Below are 22,183 nucleotides of genomic sequence, written 5' to 3' on the forward strand. Positions count from 1 at the left end.
AGAGAACAGCCAGGGAATTCCTAGAGGCATGGCACTCATCCACAGATTCTATCAACAAACACCTCGACCTGGACCCAATATACCGGCCACTGCAGCGGACAGCTGGAACTGACAACCGGAAGCGGCAGAGACAAACCACTATAAATGCCAGAGGAAACAACACAGAAGCGCTTCACAGGAGGCTCCCAAGCACTGAGGATGTCACCTAGACAGGGGTAGAAACGTCTGCAACACAAATTCCCAGCTCGGCGAACAGAGCCACAACAAAATATCAATATGTTTGTTGTCATTTTCCAATATGAACAAAGCTTTTTGAAGAAAGATAATCATACCAGGAAACTATCATAATTGAGAGAAAAAGAATAGGTACAAGAAATAGTATTTCTGTCATAGCTTCATGAAACATTTGCAAACTTTTTATTACTTCTTATAGAAGGGACTTTAGTACCTTCTGTAAAGCTATTTGCCCATTGCTTCATTTTGTTGTTTAGCAAATTTATTGAACAGTAAAACTTGAAAATTGAATCCAGTAAAATATAGTCTACGGTAAAAATAATTTGAAAAAGAACTTTTGATAAGTCAAGACCATAAATTATACTTTGATATCTGCAAATTTTAAAATATTCTTGAATATAGGAATTTACAACTTGACTTCTACAGGTATCCCGGGACATGAATCAAGCCATAAATAAACTCCAAAACATATTGATACTAATTACAAGGTTATTACTAGGTAATCCTCATGTTTGTACTTAATGATCAGTTCCATTATTTTGCTGATTGTTAATGTAACCTAATGAAGCTTTATCTGGGTTTGCTTTGTTGCCTTTTTTTTTCAAAATGGTTTCCCTGGTGACCTGCTTCCAATCCAATGGGACTTACTTTGTTTGGTATTTCCTCATTATAACAATCATCTCTATGTAGACTTTGTCTTTACTTTCACTCCGTGCTCTTGGGTACATATGATCTTTGGGAATTTGTTGGCTTTCAGCCTTTTAAACCTGCCGATATGTTATATAAATGATATCGGAATCGTTATCAAAATAATTGCAGAGTTTCCTATTGTAAGTTACAACTTTATCCTGTATAAGTAAACAATAGTTTAATTTTTTTTATATATTTAGCACTCATACCTTTTTAGTGATTAGCTTTAATGTTCTGGGCCATAATTATTTTTCCTTCCACCTCCAGGTCAAATGCATTGAATTTGGTGTCTCTTGTAGTAACCATGGAATCAATGCATGAAAAATCTACTTCAACTTCCTCTGAAGTTATATTAAAAGTGAAGTGAAGATCAAGTTAAATATCATCAATCCCTTCTGTCACTGATTTGACTCTTTTTAAAATTTTTTTTGCTCGGTAGCTTGGAGGCAGCCAAGTATGGCCCCACTTGTTCCTAGCAGTGTTAATTGGAGCCAGTCATAATCAAGAAACATAATATGTAAAAAGTGAAGGCACAATGGTATATTTGCTAGTCAGAATGTTGTGTGACTTCCCTCTTGTTTTAGTCTTTTTTTTGGCATGATGGTACGATAAGATAACACGTAGGGCCAAGAGTTTGTGGATTGTGGTGGAATACTGTTCTGTCACTGCAGAGGCATTGTCCCAGTGTCTTGCCTCAATATTTACCCCTCAGTCAACATCACACAAAAAAAAATCATCTGGTCAAAATGTTTTTTTGGGAATTTACTGCACGCAAACTGAATGCTGTATTAGGAACCTAAGAGTAGGAGGAGGCCATTCGGTCTTTTGAGCCCGCTCTGCTATTCAGTTAGATCATGGCTGGTTTGTGGACTAACTCCATATGCCTGCCTTGGGCCTATATCCCTTGCTTAATAAAAATTTGTCTATCTCAGGTTTAAATTTTAACAATTAAATTAGCATCGACTGCCAGTTGAAGATGAGAGTTCCAAACCTCCACTGCATTTTGCATGTAGGGCTGCTGAATGGCCTAGCCTTAATTCTTAGATTATATCTGCTGGTCCTAGAATCTTCAACTATTAGGAATAGTTGATCTTTATCTATCCTGTCTTTCCCTATTAATATGCTGAAAACCTTAGGTCACCCCTTAGACCCTTCTTCTCTAGAACTTTGGCTAATTTGTCTAACCTTTCCTCATAACTTAACCCCTGAATGAAGTCTAGGTATCATCCTTTTAAACCTGTATTGAACTCTGTCCAGGGCCAAAACACTTTCCTAAGATGTGGGACCTACATCTGTTCATGTACTTCATGTGGGGTCTCACTGGGTTTTTGTATAATATCTGCATTCCTGCAACCTCCCAGCCCTTTAGATATGAAGGCTTTTTGATTTGGCTTTTGATGGTTTTCTGCACCTGTTTGTGACATTTTAAGGGCTATGAATGTGAAGCCCCCAAATCTTGTTGGACATCTGCTGTATTCAACCTTGTGCTTTAAAAAGTACTCTGATCTATCCTTTTCCTGTCTGAAATGGATTACATAATTCTTGCTTATATTAAAATCCATCTACTACAGCTTTGTTATTTACCTAATTTGTCAATTCCTGTTGTAATATTATGTTGTCTTCAACAGTTGAATTTTTATGCCATTACTCAAGATGTTAATGAATATTGTGAATAATTGTGGCTCCAGTATGAATCCCTGCGGAACACCACTCGTCATGCCCTGTCAGTTTCAGTACTTGCCCTTTTATTCCAACTGTTTTCTGCCACTCAGTCAATTTCCTATCCATGTCAGTAATTTGCCCTCCATTCCATGGGCTTCCATCTTAATAAAGTCTCTTGCTTGGGATTTTATCAAAAGCCTTCTGAAATTCCATATAAACAACATCCTTTGACTTACCTCTGTCCGCCACGTTTGTCCCCTCTTCAAAAAACGCTGAGGTCTGTCGGGCATGACCTATCCTTCATGAATCCATGTTGACTCCCCTGAGTTTTTTTTGAGGCAATCAGTCATTCTATACTTGATTCTAGACTTCAAAAATTTCTTCACCACAGATGTTAGGTAAACTGGTCTGCAATTCCCTGGTTTCCCCCTCTCACCCTACTTAGAGTGGAGTGACATGAGCAGATTTCCAATTCAGAGGTCTAATTCCTGAATTCAAGGAACTCTGCTGAAGCCCTAACCACAAATCTTTCAACGTGCTCTCCCACCTCCTTTTAATACCATCAGGTCCTGGAGATTTATCACTCTTTAGTTACGTTAATTTTCCCATTATTGATTTACTTCAAATTTATTTAAACCCTATCCCTGATCTTCTAATTTTCTTTGGGACTTCTGGCTAGCTAACCTCCTTTTCTTTTGTGAACACTGAAGCAAAATAATCATTTAACATGTCTTCTATTTCTCCATGGTCATTGACAGTATTCCCACTCTCAGCCTTCAGTGGGCCAACAGTTATCTTAACCAGCTGCTTTTGTTTTATATAGCTATGAAATCTCTTCTATTGTCTTTTATGTCCCTTGCAAGTTTCCTGTTTATATTTTTTTTAGCTGTTCTTATAGGCGTTTTGTTGACCCTCAATATTCGTCCCATTTTGGAGAAGCTGAGCTGTTCTTTGTGTTTTTATAAACCTTTCTTTTAATTTTACGCCTCACTTTACCACCTCAGATATCCATGGCTGCTTAGTGAGGTGGGTCTTTTCGTAATCATTGCACACTGCTTCTGAATAGCATTAAATGTTTCTTTTGACTATGCTCCACTGTTCTTTGATTGTATAACCTATGAGGAGAGCTTCCCAGTTTAATATGCATGTCTGCCTCATTCCATTAAAGTCTGCTTGACTTAATTCAAAATTCTACCATTGATCTTTGCTTACCTCTTACAAATGCAGCATGAAACTTGATCATGTTACGATCACTATTTGACAAATGCTGATGAACAACGAGTTCACTAATTAAATCCGGCCCATTGTTCATTACTAGGTCCAATATTGCTTGACCCTTTTTGCATCCAAGAGATATTGCTATAGGAAATATCCAGGACAAACTCTAGAAATTCACAACCTTACTGATAGACTGGGACAGACAAGCACCTATGTTAAGATAAGATCCCTCATTATTACTACTCTACCTTTGCTATATAGTTGGTAAAAACAATGACTGCAGATGCTGGAAACCAGAGTCTAGATTAGAGTGGTGCTGGAAAAGCACAGCAGTTCAGGCAGCATCCGAGGAGCAATAAAATCGACGTTTCGTGCAAAAGCCTTTCATCAGGAATACAGGCAGAGAGCCTGAAGAGTGGAGAGATAAGTGAGATGAGGGTGGGGGTGGGGAAAAAGTGGCATAGAGTACAATAGGTGAGTGGGGGAGGGGATGAAGGTGATAGGTTGGGGGGGTGGAGTGGATAGGTGGAAAAGAAGATAGGCAGGTAGGACAAGTCATGGGGACAGTGCTGAGCTGGAAGTTTGGAACTGGGGTGAGGTGGAGGAAGGGAAATGAGGAAACTGTTGAAGTCCACATTGATGCCCTGGGGTTGAAGTGTTCCGAAGCGGAAGATGAGGCGTTCTTCCTCCAGGCGTCTGGTGTTGAGGGAGCAGTGGTGAAGGAGGCCCAGGACCTCTCATGTCCTTGGCAGAGTGGGAGGGGGAGTTGAAATGTTGGGCCACAGAGTGATGTGGTTGATTGGTGTGGGTGTCCCAGAGATGTTCCCTAAAGCGCTCTGCTAGGAGGCGTCCAGTCTCGCCAATGTAGAGGAGACTGCAGCAGGAGCAATGGATACAATAAATGATATTGGTGGATGTGCAGGTAAAACTTTGGATGTGGAAGGCTCCTTTAGGGCCTTGTATGGAGGTGAGGGAGGAGGTGTGGGTGCAGGTTTTGCAATTCCTGCTGTGGCAGGGGAAGGTGCCAGGACAGGACGATGGGTTGTCGGGGGGGGGACGTGGACCTGACCAGGTAGTCACGGAAGGAACTGTCTTTGCGGAAGGTGGAAAGGGGTGGGGAGGGAAATATATCCCTGGTGATGGGGTCTGTTTGGAGATGGCAGGAATGTCGGCGGATGATTTGGTTTATGCGAAGGTTGGTAGGGTGGAAGCTGAGCACCAGGGGCGTTCTGTCCTTGGTATGGTTGGAGGGGTGGGGTCTGAGGGCGGAGGTGCGGGATGTGGACGAGATGCATTGGAAGGCATCTTTAACCCGCTGGGAAGGGAAATTGCGGTCTCTGAAGAAGGAGGCCAACTAGTGTGTTCTGTGATGGAACTGGTCCTCCTGGGAGCAGATATGGCAGAGGCGGAGGAATTGGGAATATGGGATGGCATTTTTGCAGGAGGTAGGGTGGGAAGAGGTATAATCCAGTTAGCTGTGGGAGTCGGTGGGTTTGTAAAAAATTTCGGTCGTCATTAATGGAGATGGAGAGGCCCAGGAAGGGGAGGGAGGTGTCAGAGATGTTCCAGGTAAATTTAAGGCCAGGGTGGAATGTGTTGGTGAAATCGATAAATTAGTCAATCTCCCTGCGGGAGCACGAGATGGCGCCAATGCAGTCATCAATGTAGCGGAGAAAGAGGTGGGGAGTGGTGCCGGTGTAACTAAGGAAGATGGACTGTTCTACGTAGCCAACAAAGAGACAGGCATAGCTGGGGCCCATACAAGTGCCCATGGCTACCCCTTTGGTCTGGAGAAAGTGGGAGGATTCGAAAGAGAAATTGTTAAGGGTGAGGACCAGTTCGGCCAGACGAATGAGAGTGTCGGTGGAAGGGTACTGTTGGGGACGTCGGGAGAGGAAGAAACTGAGGGCTTGGAGGTCCTGGTCATGGTGGATGGAGGTGTAGAGGGATTGGATATCCATGGTAAAGATGAGGCATTGGGGGTCGGGGAAATGGAAGACTTGGAGGAGGTGGAGGGCGTGGGTGGTGTCTTGAATGTATGTGGGGAGTTCCTGGACTAGGGGGGGATAGGACAGTGTCGAGGTAGGTAGAAATGAGTTCAGTGGGGCAGGAGCATGCTGAGACAGTGGGTTGGCCAGGGTGGTCAGGCTTGTGGATCTTGGGAAGGAGGTAGAACCGGGCAGTGCGGGGTTCCCGGACTATGAGGTTGGAAGCTGTGTGTGGGAGATCTCCTGAGGTGATGAGGTTCTGTATGGTCTGGGAGATGATGGTTTGGTGTTTGGGGGGGGGTGGGGTCATGGTCGAGGGGGCGGTAGGAAGAGGTGTCCTCGAGTTGGCGTTTGACTTCAGTGGTGTAGAGGTCAGTGCGCCACATTACCACTGAGCCCTTTATCTGTTGGATTGATGGTGAGGTCGGAACCTATCACCTTCATCCTCTCCCCCACTCGCCTATTGTACTCTATGCTACTTTCTCCCCACCCCCACTCTCCTCTCACTTAACTCTCCACCCTTCAGGCTCTCTGCCTGTATTCCTGATGAAGGGCTTTTGCCCGAAACGTCGATTTTACTGCTCCTCGGATGCTGCCTGAACTGCTGTGCTTTTCCAGCACCAATCTAATCTAGACTTTGCTATATAGTTCTCTATTTTCGGCATTTATACAATCTAGCACTTCTGAGCTGCTACCAGGTGATCTGCAAATGACAGCTAATGTGGTTTCAGTTCCATGATAAAGTCCATTTTGTGTGCTTTGCATCATTACATTCTCCCTTATCATAGAAGTGATTCTGTTTCCAATCAGTAATGCTACTCTCCCTTTGCTGTTTTCTGTATCCCTCCTGTAAACCTTACAAACTGGTATGTCTAGTTTCCAGTCCTTACCATCCTGTTTCCACAATGACTTTGAGGTGCCGCCTTTATCGTAGTTTCCGATTTGAATATTGGATGTTTTCGTATTTACCAGTGACTACACTTCAAAATTACTTCATTGACTGTCAGGAGACCTGTGATATCCAGTGGTTGTGAAAATTTGGATACCTGCATGGATGCCCAGGTTTTAGCTGCACATCTTTCCAAATTTTCCCATTTAGAACTGATTGCCGTTCCTATCCACAAAGATTACACATTGACTCAGTTTAGGATCACTCTTTATAGATTTTGAAATTCCCTATCAAAAATTCTGTCTCAGACACTGCCTCCATAATACAATCAGTGTTTCTAAGATGTGTGCAACAATGAAACTACCGTTTCATTGGAAGAATAGATTGTAAGCAGAGGAAGTTTTCATGTCATCAGGTCAGACATGGGCAAGAAGCTTTTGTAGGATTTGGAGTTAATATTGAGAACTTTCTGCAATCTATGCGAAAATGCACAGTGAGGCAGAATGATGATGATGGAGCCATCTCGGGCACTGCTTTAAAGGTCTAAGTCTGAGAGTATAACTATGTCAGGCCATTGGTTGACAAGTCTGTAGGGAAAATTCTTCCAGTTTGGCACATCTCAAGATTTTGGGGAGAGTTTGCAGAGGTGCCTGGGCAATGCCTATTATTGTATTCAGTGCCTTGATTGATGCCTGATAGTAATCCCAGTTGTACTTTTGTTATTTGTACAAGTCAGTGGCTTGCTAGGCCATTTCTAAACTTATGGGGACAGTTGAGAGTCAATGATATTGGTTTGGAACTGTGTTAATATAGGCCAGACCAATTAAGGGCAACAGATTTCCTTCCTTACAAGGCACCAGAAAACCATTTTCGGATAATCTGGTAGTTTTGTTGTCACAATTACTAAGACTAGTGTTACAGACCAGACCAAACCCCCTCAAAATATATCAAGGACCCTAACTTGTATTTAAAGGCAAGCATAAAGTGCTGTGTTCCAGATGTGATTCGATACTTGGCTTTAAGCAAAACATGCTTTATTCTTACACTACAGGTTAATACAAACAAAAAAGAAGAATTGGCACAACTTAAACTCTTATCAAAATACTTAATAATATATTATTTAACTACTCATCATCAGTTTCAGTAGATCACCACCAGCAGATTTCCAAACACATACCTTTGGCAGAGGCAAATTCAGCAAAACCCATTTCTCTCTCTTTTTATCTCCTCCCGTCCAGGAGAAAGGAACATCAACCAAGTAAAGCTAGCAGCAGAGGGAGAACTCGAGCGCTGTGCAGCAGCAGAGGGAGAGCTGTATATAGCAGCCTCAACTCCAAATAAATTCCCTACTTCAACAACTGAAAGCAAAACTAAAACCTGTCTCTGAGTCTGATTCCACCCATTCATGCTTCTTTTGTCTAACGTTTTAAAAAACTCAAAGTTATTTACTGTGATTTCTATGGAGTAGACACCTTGGGACCAGGTTGCCAACACCCCTCTTCAAGAGAAACGGCACCGAACAAATCCCTCTTAAAGGCATCTATTGTGACAAGTTTCTAGTTCCAGCTTTTATCAAATGTATACAGGCATAAAGACATGAGTAAGTCACTCAGCCCTTCGAGCTTGCTCCACCATTCAATAAATCATGGCTGATCTGATTTTAACCTCTACTCTGTATATCCCCAAAAATCTTGTACCCTGAGTAATCTAGAATGTATTTACCTGTCCCTTTTAAAAGCAAAACGTGAAAATTTTAATCCACTGTCTTTTAAGGAGGGTAATTCCAAAGGTTCTTAATCCTTAGTGAAAAAAATGTTTCCTCATCTTCGTTTTAAATGGGCATTTGGTTATTTTATAAGTATGATATTGAGCTGTACATTCTCCCACAAGAAGAAACATGCTTTCAACATCGACCCAGCAATGTCCCTTTGGGTCTTGTATGTTTCAGTTGGGTCACCTCTGACTATTCTAAACTCCAGTGGATACTAACCTATCCAGCCTTTACACATAAGGCAGCCCTCTTATCCCAGGTTTTAGTTTAGTAAACTGTCTGTGCAATTGTTGTAATGCATTAACATCCTCTTTAGCACACAGTATTCTACATGTGGTCTCACTAATGCCCTATATAACTGAAGAATAACCTCCCTACTCTTCCATTGAATTCCTCTCACAATAGAACATAACATTCCATTAGCTTTCTTGATTACTTGCTGTTTCTCCATACTCTCCTATGATTCACGCATTGGATACCCAGATCTCTCTGCTTCTTGGAGCTCTGCAAGCTGTCATGCTTTTTTGGTCTTTCTGCCAAAACAGACAATTTGACTCCATTTGCCAGAATTTTGACCACTCACTTAACCTATCCATATTCTTTGTAAACACCTTATGAACTCTTCACCACGCCCTTTCCTATCTATCTTTGTGTAATCAGCAAACTTAGCTGCTATATTTTTGATTTCTTCATACAGATCATTTATATGAATTATAAAGAGTTGAGGACTCAGCACTAATGCTAGTTGCATATAACATCTTGCTAACCTGAAAAAGACTTACTTATTCCTACTCCCTGCTTGTTGTTAGCAAGCTAATCTTCTATCCGCACCAATGTGTTACCCCATACACCATGAGACTTTATTTCTGTAATAATCTTTAATGTAGCACCTTTATCAAATTCTTTTTGGAAATCTAAATATAATACATCCATTAGTTTCTGTTTATTCATAAAAGAATGCCAGTAAATTAGTTAAACATTATTTTCCTCTCACAAAACCACGTTCTCTCCGCCTGATTACATTGAACTTATCTAATTTATAATGTATGTATTAACAGCTTTAACAATGTCCCTAAAGCAGGCATTAAGCTAATTGGCGTGTAGTTTCCTACTTTTTGCCACCCTTTTTGAATGCAAGAGTTACGTTAGCAATTTTCTACTCTGAAGACACCTTCCCTGAATCTAATTGGTTTTATTTTCCAAAAACAATGCATTATTTGTTTCACTGGTTACAAGACCATGGATGAAATCCATCAGGACCTGGGGATTTGTCAACTTGCAGTTCCAATGATTTACTCCATACTGTTTTCTTGAGAATTGTGATTTTATTCAGTAAGTTTATTGCTCCCCACAGGCCCCCTTTCAATCCCTGAGTCACAATTACTTCTGGGATGTTACTTGTGTCCTCTCTAGTGAAGCTAATACAAATCTCTTCCATTCTTCTGCTATTTCCTTATCTTCCAATACTAAATCCTGAAACTCCATTTCAAAATAAGCTTATTTTGTTTAGATTAGATTACTTAGTGTGGAAACAGGCCCTTCAGCCCAACAAGTCCACACTGACACGCTGAAGCGTAACCCACCCAGACCCATTCCCCTACATTTACCCCTTCACCTAACACTACGGGCAATTTAGCATGGCCAATTCACCTAACCTGCACATTTTTGGATTTTGTTAACACATTTCTTTTTTATCTAGATAAACTTTTTCTATCTGTTTTCATATTTTTGACTAACTTTGTTTCTCCTCTAATTCATCCATCCTTATTAATCTTTTAGTAATTTTTTGCTGCGTTTATATTCCATCCAATCTTTTCATCGCCAACTATTTTTACAGAATTATATGTCTTTGTGTGTGTGAGAGAGAGAGGGAGAGTGTGTGCATGCATGCGAATGTGTTCTTGAGAGTGTGTGTGTGGTTAAGAGGGAGTGTATATGAGTGTGCGATGAGGGAGTATATGCCTGTGAGAGAGAGTGAGTAGGAAAGGAGGTTTGTGTGACACCTGTAATGTTATATGATTAGATTAGATTACTTCCAGTGTGGAAACAGACCCTTCGGTCCAACAAGTTCTCTCAGATCCTCCGAAGAGCAACCCACCCAGACCCATTCCCCTACACCTAACATTACGGGCAATTTAGCACGGTCAATTCGCCTAACCTGCACATTTTTGGACTGCGGGAGGGACCCGGAGGAAACCAATGCTGACATGGGGAGAATGTGCAAACTCCACATAGACAGTTGCCTGAGGCGGGAATTGAACCCGTGTCTCTGGCGCTATGAAGCAGCAGCGCTAACCACTGTGCTACCGTGCCACCCTCTCTCTGACCTTCTCTCATATACACACACTCATTGGCATATTCCCTCACATTTGCGCACACGCTCTCAAGCGCACATACACATATTCTCTCATACTTGCACACACTCTGTCTCTCTAAAGCATGCATGCACCCTCTCCCTCCCTCATACGCAAATTTATGGGGTGAAATTGCATTTGCAGATTTGAATTTGCAGGGTATATTCAATTTTGTTTAAAAAAGTACAGTCTGTAGATAATCAGTCAATGTGGCATTTTATAAATTCCTACTTTGGAAATAACACCACTTTGCCTCCAGGATGAGATACAAACAGACTTGGAACATGGCCTTGCACCTAAAATGCATTGTCTGATCTAGGGTGTCACGTTTATTCTGATAAAACCTGAAGTTATCTTGGGGCAGGGATTTACATATTAATCAATGGAAACCTGCATCTCCATTCTAACTGATTAAAGACTTAATAGCTAGCTCGGTTTGTTCAATACATTGCATAATTTGTATTACTCTTTGGATGTAGAATTTATAGTAACAAATCAATGTATTCTCTCTCACTAGCTGCCTGAGGAAGGAGCGAGGGCTCCGAAAGCTTGCAGTTTCAAATAAACCTGTTGGCCTATAACCCAGTGTCATGTGGTTTTTGACATTTTGGAGCAGGAATTGTGCCTTAGAGATTGCTCAGTTAGTCCATGTCCACTGTTAAAAATCATGAGAATTTAAAGGGATCTTGTAGCTACTGACACTCAGAGCTCTACAGCAGCCATTACTGCCCTGGAATTCAAGACCCAAGAAACTCAAACTTATGACCCCACAGTTAAGAAAGCCCTGTCTTTAATCAATCAAAACAATCCAGAAGAAACAATTTTTTTCACAAAAACATTTTAAACATGTACTCTTGTGTAAACAAAGAGCAAGTGCCCCATTGAATGGATAAATCTAGATGGAACATGTGTTGAGTGTTAGAGTATTTGAAAAAGTGATAAAGTATTTTTGTTACTAGTTGGTTTACAAATGTAAATCATGAGCTACTAAAAGGTCTAAATTGAGAATTAGCTTACTTGAATATGTTTTGTAGCCTTTTTAGATGTGCAAAATTATCTTTTTGAGTTTGAGACGATAGAAGCTAGAATGAAATTAAACTAAGCATTTCTTATTTCAGGCTGAATTACGGGCAGCTGTATTCTTGGCTCTTGAAGAACAGGAGAGAGTAGAGGTGAGTGTTTTTTGCAAAGCATTGAGTCATTTAATTAACTGTTAAGTATTAATTGCTGTACATTTTGTTTAATTGTCAAAAATCAGAATTGTATTAATGTAGCACATGCTAAATTCAGTGTTTGCCTACAGTGTTATGGAAGGCAATGCTACGGGAGGCAGTGCTCCAGCCATTGACTGATTGTTTGAAGAAAGCTTTTTAAAATTATAATTTGTGTATATGCAATATTTGTTCGTGTGATTAGTTATCATTTAGCAAATGTTGCATAGCTTAAAGCACTAGAGGTAACTTAACCAAGTTAAAAAGATTAGCTAAATGTATGTAAAGGTTAGTTTTTCAGATGGATAAGAAACCGTTGGATTCCACTATCAAATACAGTAATTACCATGTTTTTTGTTTTGTTATTCAGCCTCTTTCCATCATTTCTTTGCATAACTAGAATGTGAAAATTGCTCAGGAAAAGCTTCCTATTTTACCCAGCATCTCAGATGTTTGTTTCTAGTTTACAATTACACTAACGTTTACTTAACAAAACACAATTACAAGTGTTTAAAAAATAGATGTTGAGAAAGAAAGGTAAAGTCGACTAGAGGCATCAAAAAAGAACTATATAGGGGACAAAGTTAACGGTAAAAGATAAGTAGCAAATAAATCACAAGGTAAGTTTTTTTTAAATGCATTACAAAGGAAGACAAATTTTAATCATGTAGAAAGTGGACTTCAAGTAGCTATTTCTAATTTATTTTATAGAATAAAACACCATTGGTTAATGAGAGCTTGAAGACATTTTTGAACACAGAGAATGGTAAGTACTGTTTTAATTGGATTTGTAAGTTAAATTAAAACTGCTCTATCCTACTACATACACAGGAATATTGTAATATAAGGGGGGATATAGCTTCTGAAACATATTTGGAAAAATTTTCTAGATCATTATGTTTCCAAATCAACAAGAAATTGAGGCATTTTTCCATTCACATTTGGGGCATGAGAGGCCAACTAAGAGATAGTGATCATAATATCATGAAGTTTAGGTTAGCTCTGGAAAAGGATAAAGAGAAAGTTAGTGGAAAAATCATTGAAGGTGGTGGCGGAGGGAAGGGGTGGTGTGATTTCAATATTGTGAGAATAGAACTGACCTTGATAAATTGGAATCAAAGATTGACAGACAAAATTCTAAGGGAGCAATGGATTGTCTTGAAATGTGAGCTATGTTTCTGGTTGTAAGTAATATTTTTCTATGAAATGAAACGTAAGACAAACTAAACCAAAGCTGTCACGATGACAAATTTTATAGCGAAAAAATAATTGATGAGAAATAACAGTTGTCAGGGTGTTTGTATAAGTAAGAACGCAACTGTATGTAGAATGATGATAAGGGAAAGTGGAGAAAGAGAACCAAAAAGAAAACATGGGAAGAGATTACAAGCTAAGATAAAAAGAGAATTTAAAAGTCACTGAAAGGCATTTAAACAGTAAGAGTGAGCAGGGCTCATTAGGGATCAAAACGGCAATGCGTGCATAGAGACAGAGAGGTGGATGAGATGCAAAATGAGTTTTTTGCATATGTTTTTGCCAAAGAAGCAGGTGCTGTGATAAGTTAGGAGCTGAAACATGAGATCGGGTGACAGTTGATAAAATTTGAGGTATTAGGAAATCTGGGGTGAACTGAAAGTTGATAATTTTCCAGAACCAGATGAGATGCATCTGTGGATACTGAGGAATTTGAAAAATAGGAACAGTGGAGGTACTGGCCATAACCTTCAAATCCTCCTTGGATACATAAGTAGTACTAGAGGATTTAGGATTGCAAATAATGCACCTTTTTCATTCAAAGAAGTAAGTATGGATGAACCTAGCAATTACAGACAAGTCGGTTTTAACATTGGACATGGGAAAACAAAACTAAGAACCGATGATCTGAGATTAAATTTTGTCACCTTAAATTTGGACCAATTAAGCTGCGCTTTTCCAGCAACACATTTTTCAGCTCTGATCTCCAGCATCTACAGTCCTCACTTTCTCCCAATAAAGGAAAGCTAACATGGATTTGCTAAAGGCAAATTGATCATTTGACTTGTATTTTTTTTATGAGCTAGCAGAGAAGGTTGAATGTAATAGTTGTGTTGAACCTGGACTTCCAAATAGAGTTTGATAAAACAGCACATAATGAGTTTATCAGCAAAGTTAATACAATGGAAATGTTGTTAGCTGTGCTTCAATTTCAAGTAATGTCTTCATCATATTTTTGTGATGGGTTAGAACTGTGACTGAACAGGTTGATCTGTGGATCTTTTTGGGTATGTGGGGCAGGGTGTGCCACAAGATTGTGCGATCCAGAGTCCAGGATTTGTATCTTCTTATTCTTTTCCACTGCTTTGCCCTTTCAATAAGTTATGTGTATCAAACTATGATTCGGCTTGATGAACAAGTTGTAGCCATTTTGAAAGATTGGTGAAAAGCTCCTCCCAGTCATTGATGCCAGTGCTGCCATGATCTATGGAGAGCCTCAACTGTCTTTGAAACATTTTTCTTCCTCCCTGGGGTTTTGCCTATTTGAGTTGGGAAGACAGCATCTAACAGGAGAAATGTTTTTTGACCATCTGAACCTGTTCCAGTCCATCAGAGTTGATTTTCATGTGTTTGAATTTTAGTGGAGTTTCCTTGAAGAAAGATATTTCTCGATGTTTGGTTCACAGATGTTGACCCTCCCTTTCACTCCATAATGACCTGCTCACGTTGTATCTGTGCTCCCGTTTGGAGCAAGCTCCCTGAGGAAGATCCACCAACAAAATACCTTTACATCAAGGAATGGGAAACACCCAGATGTCACTAGAAGGTGGGGGTTTGTTCCAAAACCCATCTGACTGATGGCAGGCTTCGAACTACCATAGAGAGAGTATGGTCTTGCAAAACTCTTTCTAGACCAACCAGGGCTAATGCTGTGGCAAACTTTGTCAATGGGGCCTCCATGCGCAGCCATTCTGCACAGTATGGAAAAAAAACAATGCTGTATATTAGTGAGGAACCTCATAATTGACAAGCTATTCACTTTAAACTGAGCAAGCTCTAGAGGACACTATTACCTAGCATTTTCCTTGCTAAATGCAATTAAAATCAGAGTGGAAATAAGTATGATTTAATGCAACAATTTACATAATTTACCAGAGACACCAACGATGACCAGGATGGTGTAGTATAGTTTTTCCACTATACACACCCTCTGCTTTTTGTCATTTTTATATAAATAACTTGGATGTGAACATAGGAGGGATGGTTAATAAGTTCACAGCTGACCACCTAAATTGGTGTTATAATGGACAGCCAAGAAGGTTACCTCCAGGATTTTGATCAGATGGGCTGGTGGGCCGAGGAGTTTAATTTAGAGTTTAGTTTAGAGTTTAATGTGAGATGTTGCATTTTGGTAAGGCAAATCGGGACAGGACTTATACCCTTAATGGTAAGGTCCTGGAGAGTGTTATTGAACATAGTTTCCTTGGAGTGCAGGTTCAGTGTTCCTTGAAAGTGGAGTCACAGGTAGACAGGGTAGTGAAGGTGGTGTATGGTATGCTTGCCTTTATTGGTCAGTGACTTGAGTATATGAGTTGGAAGATCATGTGGCAGCCGTATAGGACATTGGGTTGGGCCCCTTTTGGAATATTGCATTCAATTCTGGTTACCCTGCTATATGAAAGATATTGTGTAATGTGAGGGTTCATATAAGATTTACAAGGATGTTGCCAGGGCTGGAGAGTTTGAGCTACAGGGAGATGCTGAATAGGCTGGGCTAATTTCCTTGGAATGTTGGAGGCTGAGAGGTGACCTTACAGAGGATTAGAAAATCCAGAGGGGTATACATAAGGTGAATAGCCAAGATCTTTTCCCAGAGGCAGTGGAATCCAAAACTAGAAGGTGTAGGTTTTAAGGTGAGAGGGGAAAGATTTAAAAGAGACCTAAGAGACAATTTGTTCGTGCAGAGTGTGATGCATGTGTAGAATGAGCTGCCAGAACAACGTTTTACAAGGCATTTGGAGGGTAAATGTATAGGAATGATTTAGAGGGATATGGGCCAAATGCTGGCAAGTGGGACTAAATTAATTCAGGATATCTGGTTGGCATGGACAAGTTAGACTGAAGGGTCTGTTTCCATGCTTTACAGCTCTATGACTAAGTGTGAGATGACAAGCTATCAGTACACTATACTTCTATGATTTATGAAGAATTTTATTGGTAAATACCAGGTGTTGCAACTTTGGGGCAGCACTGCTGCTTCACAGCTCTCGGGTGACTGTCTGTGTTAAGTTTGCACTTTCTTACCCTGTCTACATGGGTTTTCTCCAAGAATATGCAGATTAAGTGAATTGACCAAGTGCCCATAATGTTCAGGGATGTGTAGATTAGGTGCATTCATTAGTCAGGAGAAACGTAGAGTAATAGGATAAGGGAATAGGTCTGGATGGGATACTCTTCAGAGGGTCGGTGTGGACTTGTGTTAAATAGGTTGTTTTCGCACTGTAAGGATTCTGTGATCATTTTGGCACTAAGGTGACTGAAGCTAGTTTTCCATTCCAGGTGTTATTTAGCACTGACACCGGAAGGCAGTGGTCTTTTACGGTGAACTTCGGAGACTTTCACATAGTCTTCTTTAATCCTGGTTTGGATTTTGTAGCTGTGTTTCAGATCTCCAACTGAAATTACATAATTGCAGAATTATGATGTAGTTTGTCGGAGATCCAGATCTTTGGACTGCAATCGCTGAGCTTTGTGAATTAGAGTGAAATGTTTTGGTCAGACCAATTAATGCAGTGAAGGATTCCTGGTGTTGATTTTGGCATTTTTCTTGAATTTGTCTGGCAGTACAGCATACTGAAGGTTTTCTGAGAACAGTCTAAAGCCACACTTGATGTCTGCAGGTGGATTACTCAGTCTCAGGATGTAAGCAATTCAGGAGCATGAGAGTCAGGATTTTCTATGCTATGGACGATAATAAACCTTATTTGTTTCCACAACATGAAAAACTTGCTTTCTTAAAGATAGTGACAATTGTTGCACTCCTAAAGTTAGGGAAGAATTTCTTTTCTTCCTGTATCATTAGGATGGGTTCCTGGAGTTTTGACATTAGCTAAATAAAACTCTTCCACTTTAAGGACCACAGCTTGAATGCCATCAAATCTAAAAGGCTTTTTTAAATCTATTTGATTGCTTTTTGATGCTCTCCCATCAATGGAGGTTCACCAATGGATTCTGTTGGAGGATACCGGGAGAGTAACTTCACTGTGGATTCACTTCAAAGATTTGTTGAAAATGATTTCTTCTAGCATTGTCAGAACATTATTATCATTAAAAAGCCAGATATGCAAAGGGAATTTTGTCCATTTGACTTTGGTACAATCTGATGTTGCTCTGCACATTGTTGGATCTCTGACTTTCTCTTCCTACCACTTTTTCTTTCAGATTTGTCTTAGGATGTTGACCATGAGCTTTTGAAGTCTACTTATTTTAACGTGCAATTTTGGATTGTTCTGCTAGGCAGTGAAGACTGCTTGTTATTTTTACTTTTCAAAGAATTCTCCAATTTCAACATTTTTATCAAACCAGTCTGATAGAAATGGAATGAAAAGGCCGTGCAGCAGAGCCGGGTGATACAAAATGGAAAAGTGGTAAATTTAAAATCAGCAGCATCTGTGGAGAGAGAACAGAGTTGATATGTTAGGTCAGTGACATAGGCATGAAAGGTTATTGATCTGGCACATTAACTCTATTTCTGTCTCCATGATACTTACAGATTTCCAGTATTTGCAGTGTTGTGCTATTTATAGTAGTGATTAAGTTATTATTTTGGAGTGAAGGAAGTGTGAGTGATACCAGTACCACGGCTTTTACAGACTTACATTAATTACTTAGATTTGGATTTGCAAGGCACTTCAAAAATTTGAATTTGACATGACCTATATAAGTGTTGTGAATAATGAAGAGGAGAATAGTGAAGAATTTCATGATTAACTTTAATCCAGAGAAGTGTGAAGTAATATATTTTGAAAGGAAGAACGATGCAAAGCAAAACAAAGCAGTTCCAAGGGTAGAGGATCCTGGAGGTTTCTTCACACAAATCATTAAAGGTGGCAGGTGGTTGAGAAAATGGTTAATAAGGTAAACAGAATCCTAAGCTGTATGAATAAGGGTATGTAGTGCATTAGACAGGAGGTTATTGGGAAGCTTCATAAAACATGACAACTCAACTAAATTATTGTGTCCCATTCTGGGTTCCTTACTGTACATGAGATGTGAAGGAGTGAGAGAGTGTACAGAAAGATTTATAAAATTTGATCAGACAATAAAGGACGTGAGTTAGATGGATTGATTGGAGAAATGGCTGTACTCTGAGAAGAGACTTTCGAGAGTAACTTACTCTTCAGGTCGGGGGTGGCCATGGATTTCTGTATGGCCCCTAGTTACGTCTGTCTCTTTGTGGGATACGTCGAACGTTCCTTGTTCAAGTCCTATTCCAGCCTCCACCCACAACTGTTTCTCTGGTACATTGATGATAACATCGGTGCTGCTCAACTCTGTCGTCGGAAATGGAAAAGATTATCAATTACACTTCCAATTTCCACCTCACTCTCGCCTTCACTTAGTTCATCTCTGACTCCTCTCTTCCTTTCCTTGACATCTCTGTTTCTATTTCTGGGAATATTCTGGTCACCAATTTCCACTACAAACCAACTGACTCCTACAGTTACCTTCACTGTACATCCTAAGACCCTTACTTCCTGTAAAGACACTATTCTGTTCTCCCACTTTCTCTGTCTCAGTTGCATCTTTTCTGATGATGTCACTTCGACAAGGGGACTTCTGAAATGTCCACCACCTTCCTCAATTGAGTATTCCCCAGAATCGTAGTTGACAGGGGCCTCAGCTGGGTCTGATCCATCTCCTACATTTCTCATCCCTCTCACAACAGCTCCAGGAACCCCCTTGTCCTCACCTACCATCCCACCAGCATCCAGAGAATCATTAGCTGCCATGTCTGCCACTTCCAGCTGGATGCCACCAGCAGACACCCATTCCCCTCTCCTGCCTTGTCATCAAGGGCCATTCACTCATGGACGTTCTAGTCCACTCCTCTTTCACTCCCAACAATCCCTCACAGCCCCATGGCACCTTCCCCTGCAAATGCAGAAGGTGTTACACCTGCCCATTTACTTCCTCCTTCCCTAATATCCAAGGGCCCAAACACACCTTCCAAGTGAAATAATGCTTTACCTGCACTTCACTCAATCAAGTATACAGCATTTGCTGCTGACAATATGATCTCCTCTATATTGGTTAAATACAGAGTGGACTGGGTAACCACTTCACAGAGCACCAATATTTTGTTCGCAAAAAAGACCAAGCTTCTGGTTGCCTGCCACTTCAATGTAACACCTTGTTTCCTGGCCAACATCTCTGTTTCAGGCTTGCTGCGGTCTCAAAAGCTCAATGCAAACTGGAAGAATAGTACTTCATTTTCTGCTTGTGAACTCTACAACCTTCTGGACTCAATACCAGGTTTGACAATTTTAGGGCTTGAGTCACTTTCTTCCATGTCCTTACCACAACAGCAGACCTTGTTATCCCGTGGTCTACTATTACACGCTACTCATTGTTGGCCACTAATAGTCCCCATTAACAGCCATTCACTCTCCTAGACTGGCTGTTATCCACTCCTTTGTCTTTCCAACTGTTCTTTCTCTTTGGGCTCTCTCTCCACCTATTGTTTACTCCCTGCCCCCCCCCCCCCCCCCACCCCTTTTCTTTTGCATATAAACAATGTTTTCCTAGCTACCATCAGTTCTGAAGAAACGTCACTGGATCCAAAACATTAACTCTGATTTCACTGCATGGATGAAGAATTGCTTAACATAGGAATGAGTAGAGGTCTTGAGAAAAGTACTTATCAAGACAGTGGTTTGGTGTATATTGTTGAATGTAGTGAACATGAGTAATGAGTTTTCAGGATGGTGGAGAAAGCAAGTTCATTGGTGAATCAAGAATAGGCAGTGTATCCTAAGGAATGAGAACTTGCTGAGGAAGCTGGTAGGTGAGTAGAGGATTTAGAATCAAGATGGAGGGAGTGGTATGGTAATTAGCTTGAAATTGAAAATAGGAAGCTCCTACTAGCAACTGAGGAGGCAACCATGAAGAAATGTGGAGGTGAGAGGGGAAAGATATAAAAGAGACCTAAGGGGCAACTTTTTCAACAGTACATGTATGAAATGAGCTGCCAGAGGAGGCTGGTACAATTGCAACATTTAAAATGCTTCTGGATGGGTACGTGAATAGGAAGGGTTTGGAGGGATATGGGCCGGATGCTGGCAAATGGGACTAGATTGGGTTAGGATATTTAGTCGGCATGGACGGGTTGAACCGAAGGGTCTGTTTCCATGCTATACATTTCTATGACTCTATGCAGCAAGACCTGCTGAGATTTTACAGCAATTTCTGTTTTTGTTTCTGATTTCCAGCATTTGCAGTTCTTTTGGTGTTTTAATTTGAGAGTAAATTTGTTACAGGCATTCAAAATCACTGGGACCTCTCTCTAACGTAAAAAGGGTTCTTGTGGCATAGTGCTAATGTCCCTACTTTTTAAAACAGGAGACACAGGTTCACGTCTCATCTGCTGCAGAGGTATCTAATAACATTCTTGAATAGGTTGATTAGAAAATATTATCCTGAAGAGCTAGGGCTCTTGTGATGCAGTGATACTGTCTCAAGCTCTGATCCAGAAGGCTTGGATTCAGGTTCCAACTGCTCAAGCATTTGTAATAACATTCCTGAACAGGTTGATTCAAAATATCCAAAGTTAGATGTCTTGTAGTGCACTGGTAGTGTCCCTATCTCTGACTCAGGAAACCTGGGTTTAGGTCCCACCTGCTCCAGAAGTGTGCGATAACATCTCTGAACAGGTTGATTCATAACCATATTTGGGCAGATTTCTATTGGAGCAGTAATAGTGTCCCTCCCTCTGAGCCAGGAGGCTTGGGTTACTTTCCACCTCAGGACTAGAGAGTTTGAGTTATAAGGGTAGGCTGGGGCCTTTTTCACTGGAAGGTGGGACGTTGAGGGGTCACTTTATCGAGGCTAATAAAATCATGAGGGGCATAGGTAAGGTGAATAGCAAAAGTCTTTTCCCTAGGGTGGGGGAATTCAAAACTAGAGGGCATATTTTTAAAGTGAGAGGAGAAAGACTTACAAGGGACCTGAAGGATAACTTTTTCACACAGATGGTGAGTCCAAAAACGTGTGCAACTCCGAAGTGGAAAATGAGCTGCTGTTCTTCTATATATGGAATGAACTGCTAGAGGAAGTTGTAGATGCAGATACAGTTACAACATTGAAAAGACATTTGGATAGGTGCATAAGTAGGAAAGGTTTAGTGGGATATGGGCCAAATGCAGGCAAGTGCGCCTATTTTCATTTGAGAAACTTGGACATGTTGGACTGAAGGGTCTGTTTCTGTGCTGCATGACTCTGAGTACAGAAATATGTAAAATGAGAAAAACTAGGTGGAACAGGCTCTTCTGAGTCCAGTGTTACCTTGAACTGAAAGGTACATCCTACAAAGGGCTCATGAGGTGTCATGGTAGTGTCCCTAATGTGGAGCCAGCAGGCCTAATTTCAAGTACTTTCTGCTTCAGAGGTATGTATTAATATTTATGAGCAAGTTGATTAAAAAATATCTAACTCCAAAGTAGGTGATAAAATCTCTTGTAGCTCAATGGGAGTATCCCTATATAGGAGTCAGAAGGCCCAAGTTCAAGGCCAACCTACTCCATAAGTTTACGATAGCGCATCCGAGCAGGTAGATTAGAAGCTATTGATATTTGCTAAGCATTCTTGCCATGTAGTGTAGTAGTTATAGTGTTGCTGCCTCTGATCCAGGAAACCTGGCTTCAAGTTCTGCTTGAGAGGTTTGTCATGATAATTCTAAACAGGTTGATTGCAAAATATGCCCAGACTGGATAACAAGTCTATCTTGTGGCAGAAAAGTCATGAATCTATCTTAGCCAAGTTAAAAGCCCATTGATGCAGTCTTAACAATTCTGAACAAGTTAATTTGGAAATTTCTAGACATGAGACCTGCAAAATGACATTCTCGTGAGACTTGTGGTGCAATGATAGTGACCATGCCTGTGAGCCAGGACGCCCAGGTTCAAGTTCTATCT

The 22,183-nt window shown here is 40.6% G+C and overlaps 1 protein-coding gene across 7 annotated transcripts in view; it reads left to right on the top strand.

The window, feature by feature from the left end:
- Nucleotides 1–22,183, top strand: part of cep43 (centrosomal protein 43) — a 113,750-nt gene that overhangs the window by 9,868 nt on the left and 81,699 nt on the right. For 6 of the 7 annotated variants that reach the window (XM_072581175.1, XM_072581170.1, XM_072581171.1 and 3 more), the window contains exons 2-3: nt 11,925–11,978; nt 12,729–12,783. In XM_072581175.1, coding sequence (XP_072437276.1) covers nt 11,925–11,978; nt 12,729–12,783 — 109 coding nt within the window. Of the gene's footprint in view, nt 1–11,922; nt 11,979–12,728; nt 12,784–22,183 lie in introns of those variants that run through there. The other variant, XM_072581176.1, reaches the window with a different exon arrangement.

The sequence above is a fragment of the Chiloscyllium punctatum genome, chromosome 11, assembly GCF_047496795.1.
Source record: "Chiloscyllium punctatum isolate Juve2018m chromosome 11, sChiPun1.3, whole genome shotgun sequence".
NCBI classification, from domain to species: Eukaryota; Metazoa; Chordata; class Chondrichthyes; order Orectolobiformes; family Hemiscylliidae; genus Chiloscyllium; species Chiloscyllium punctatum.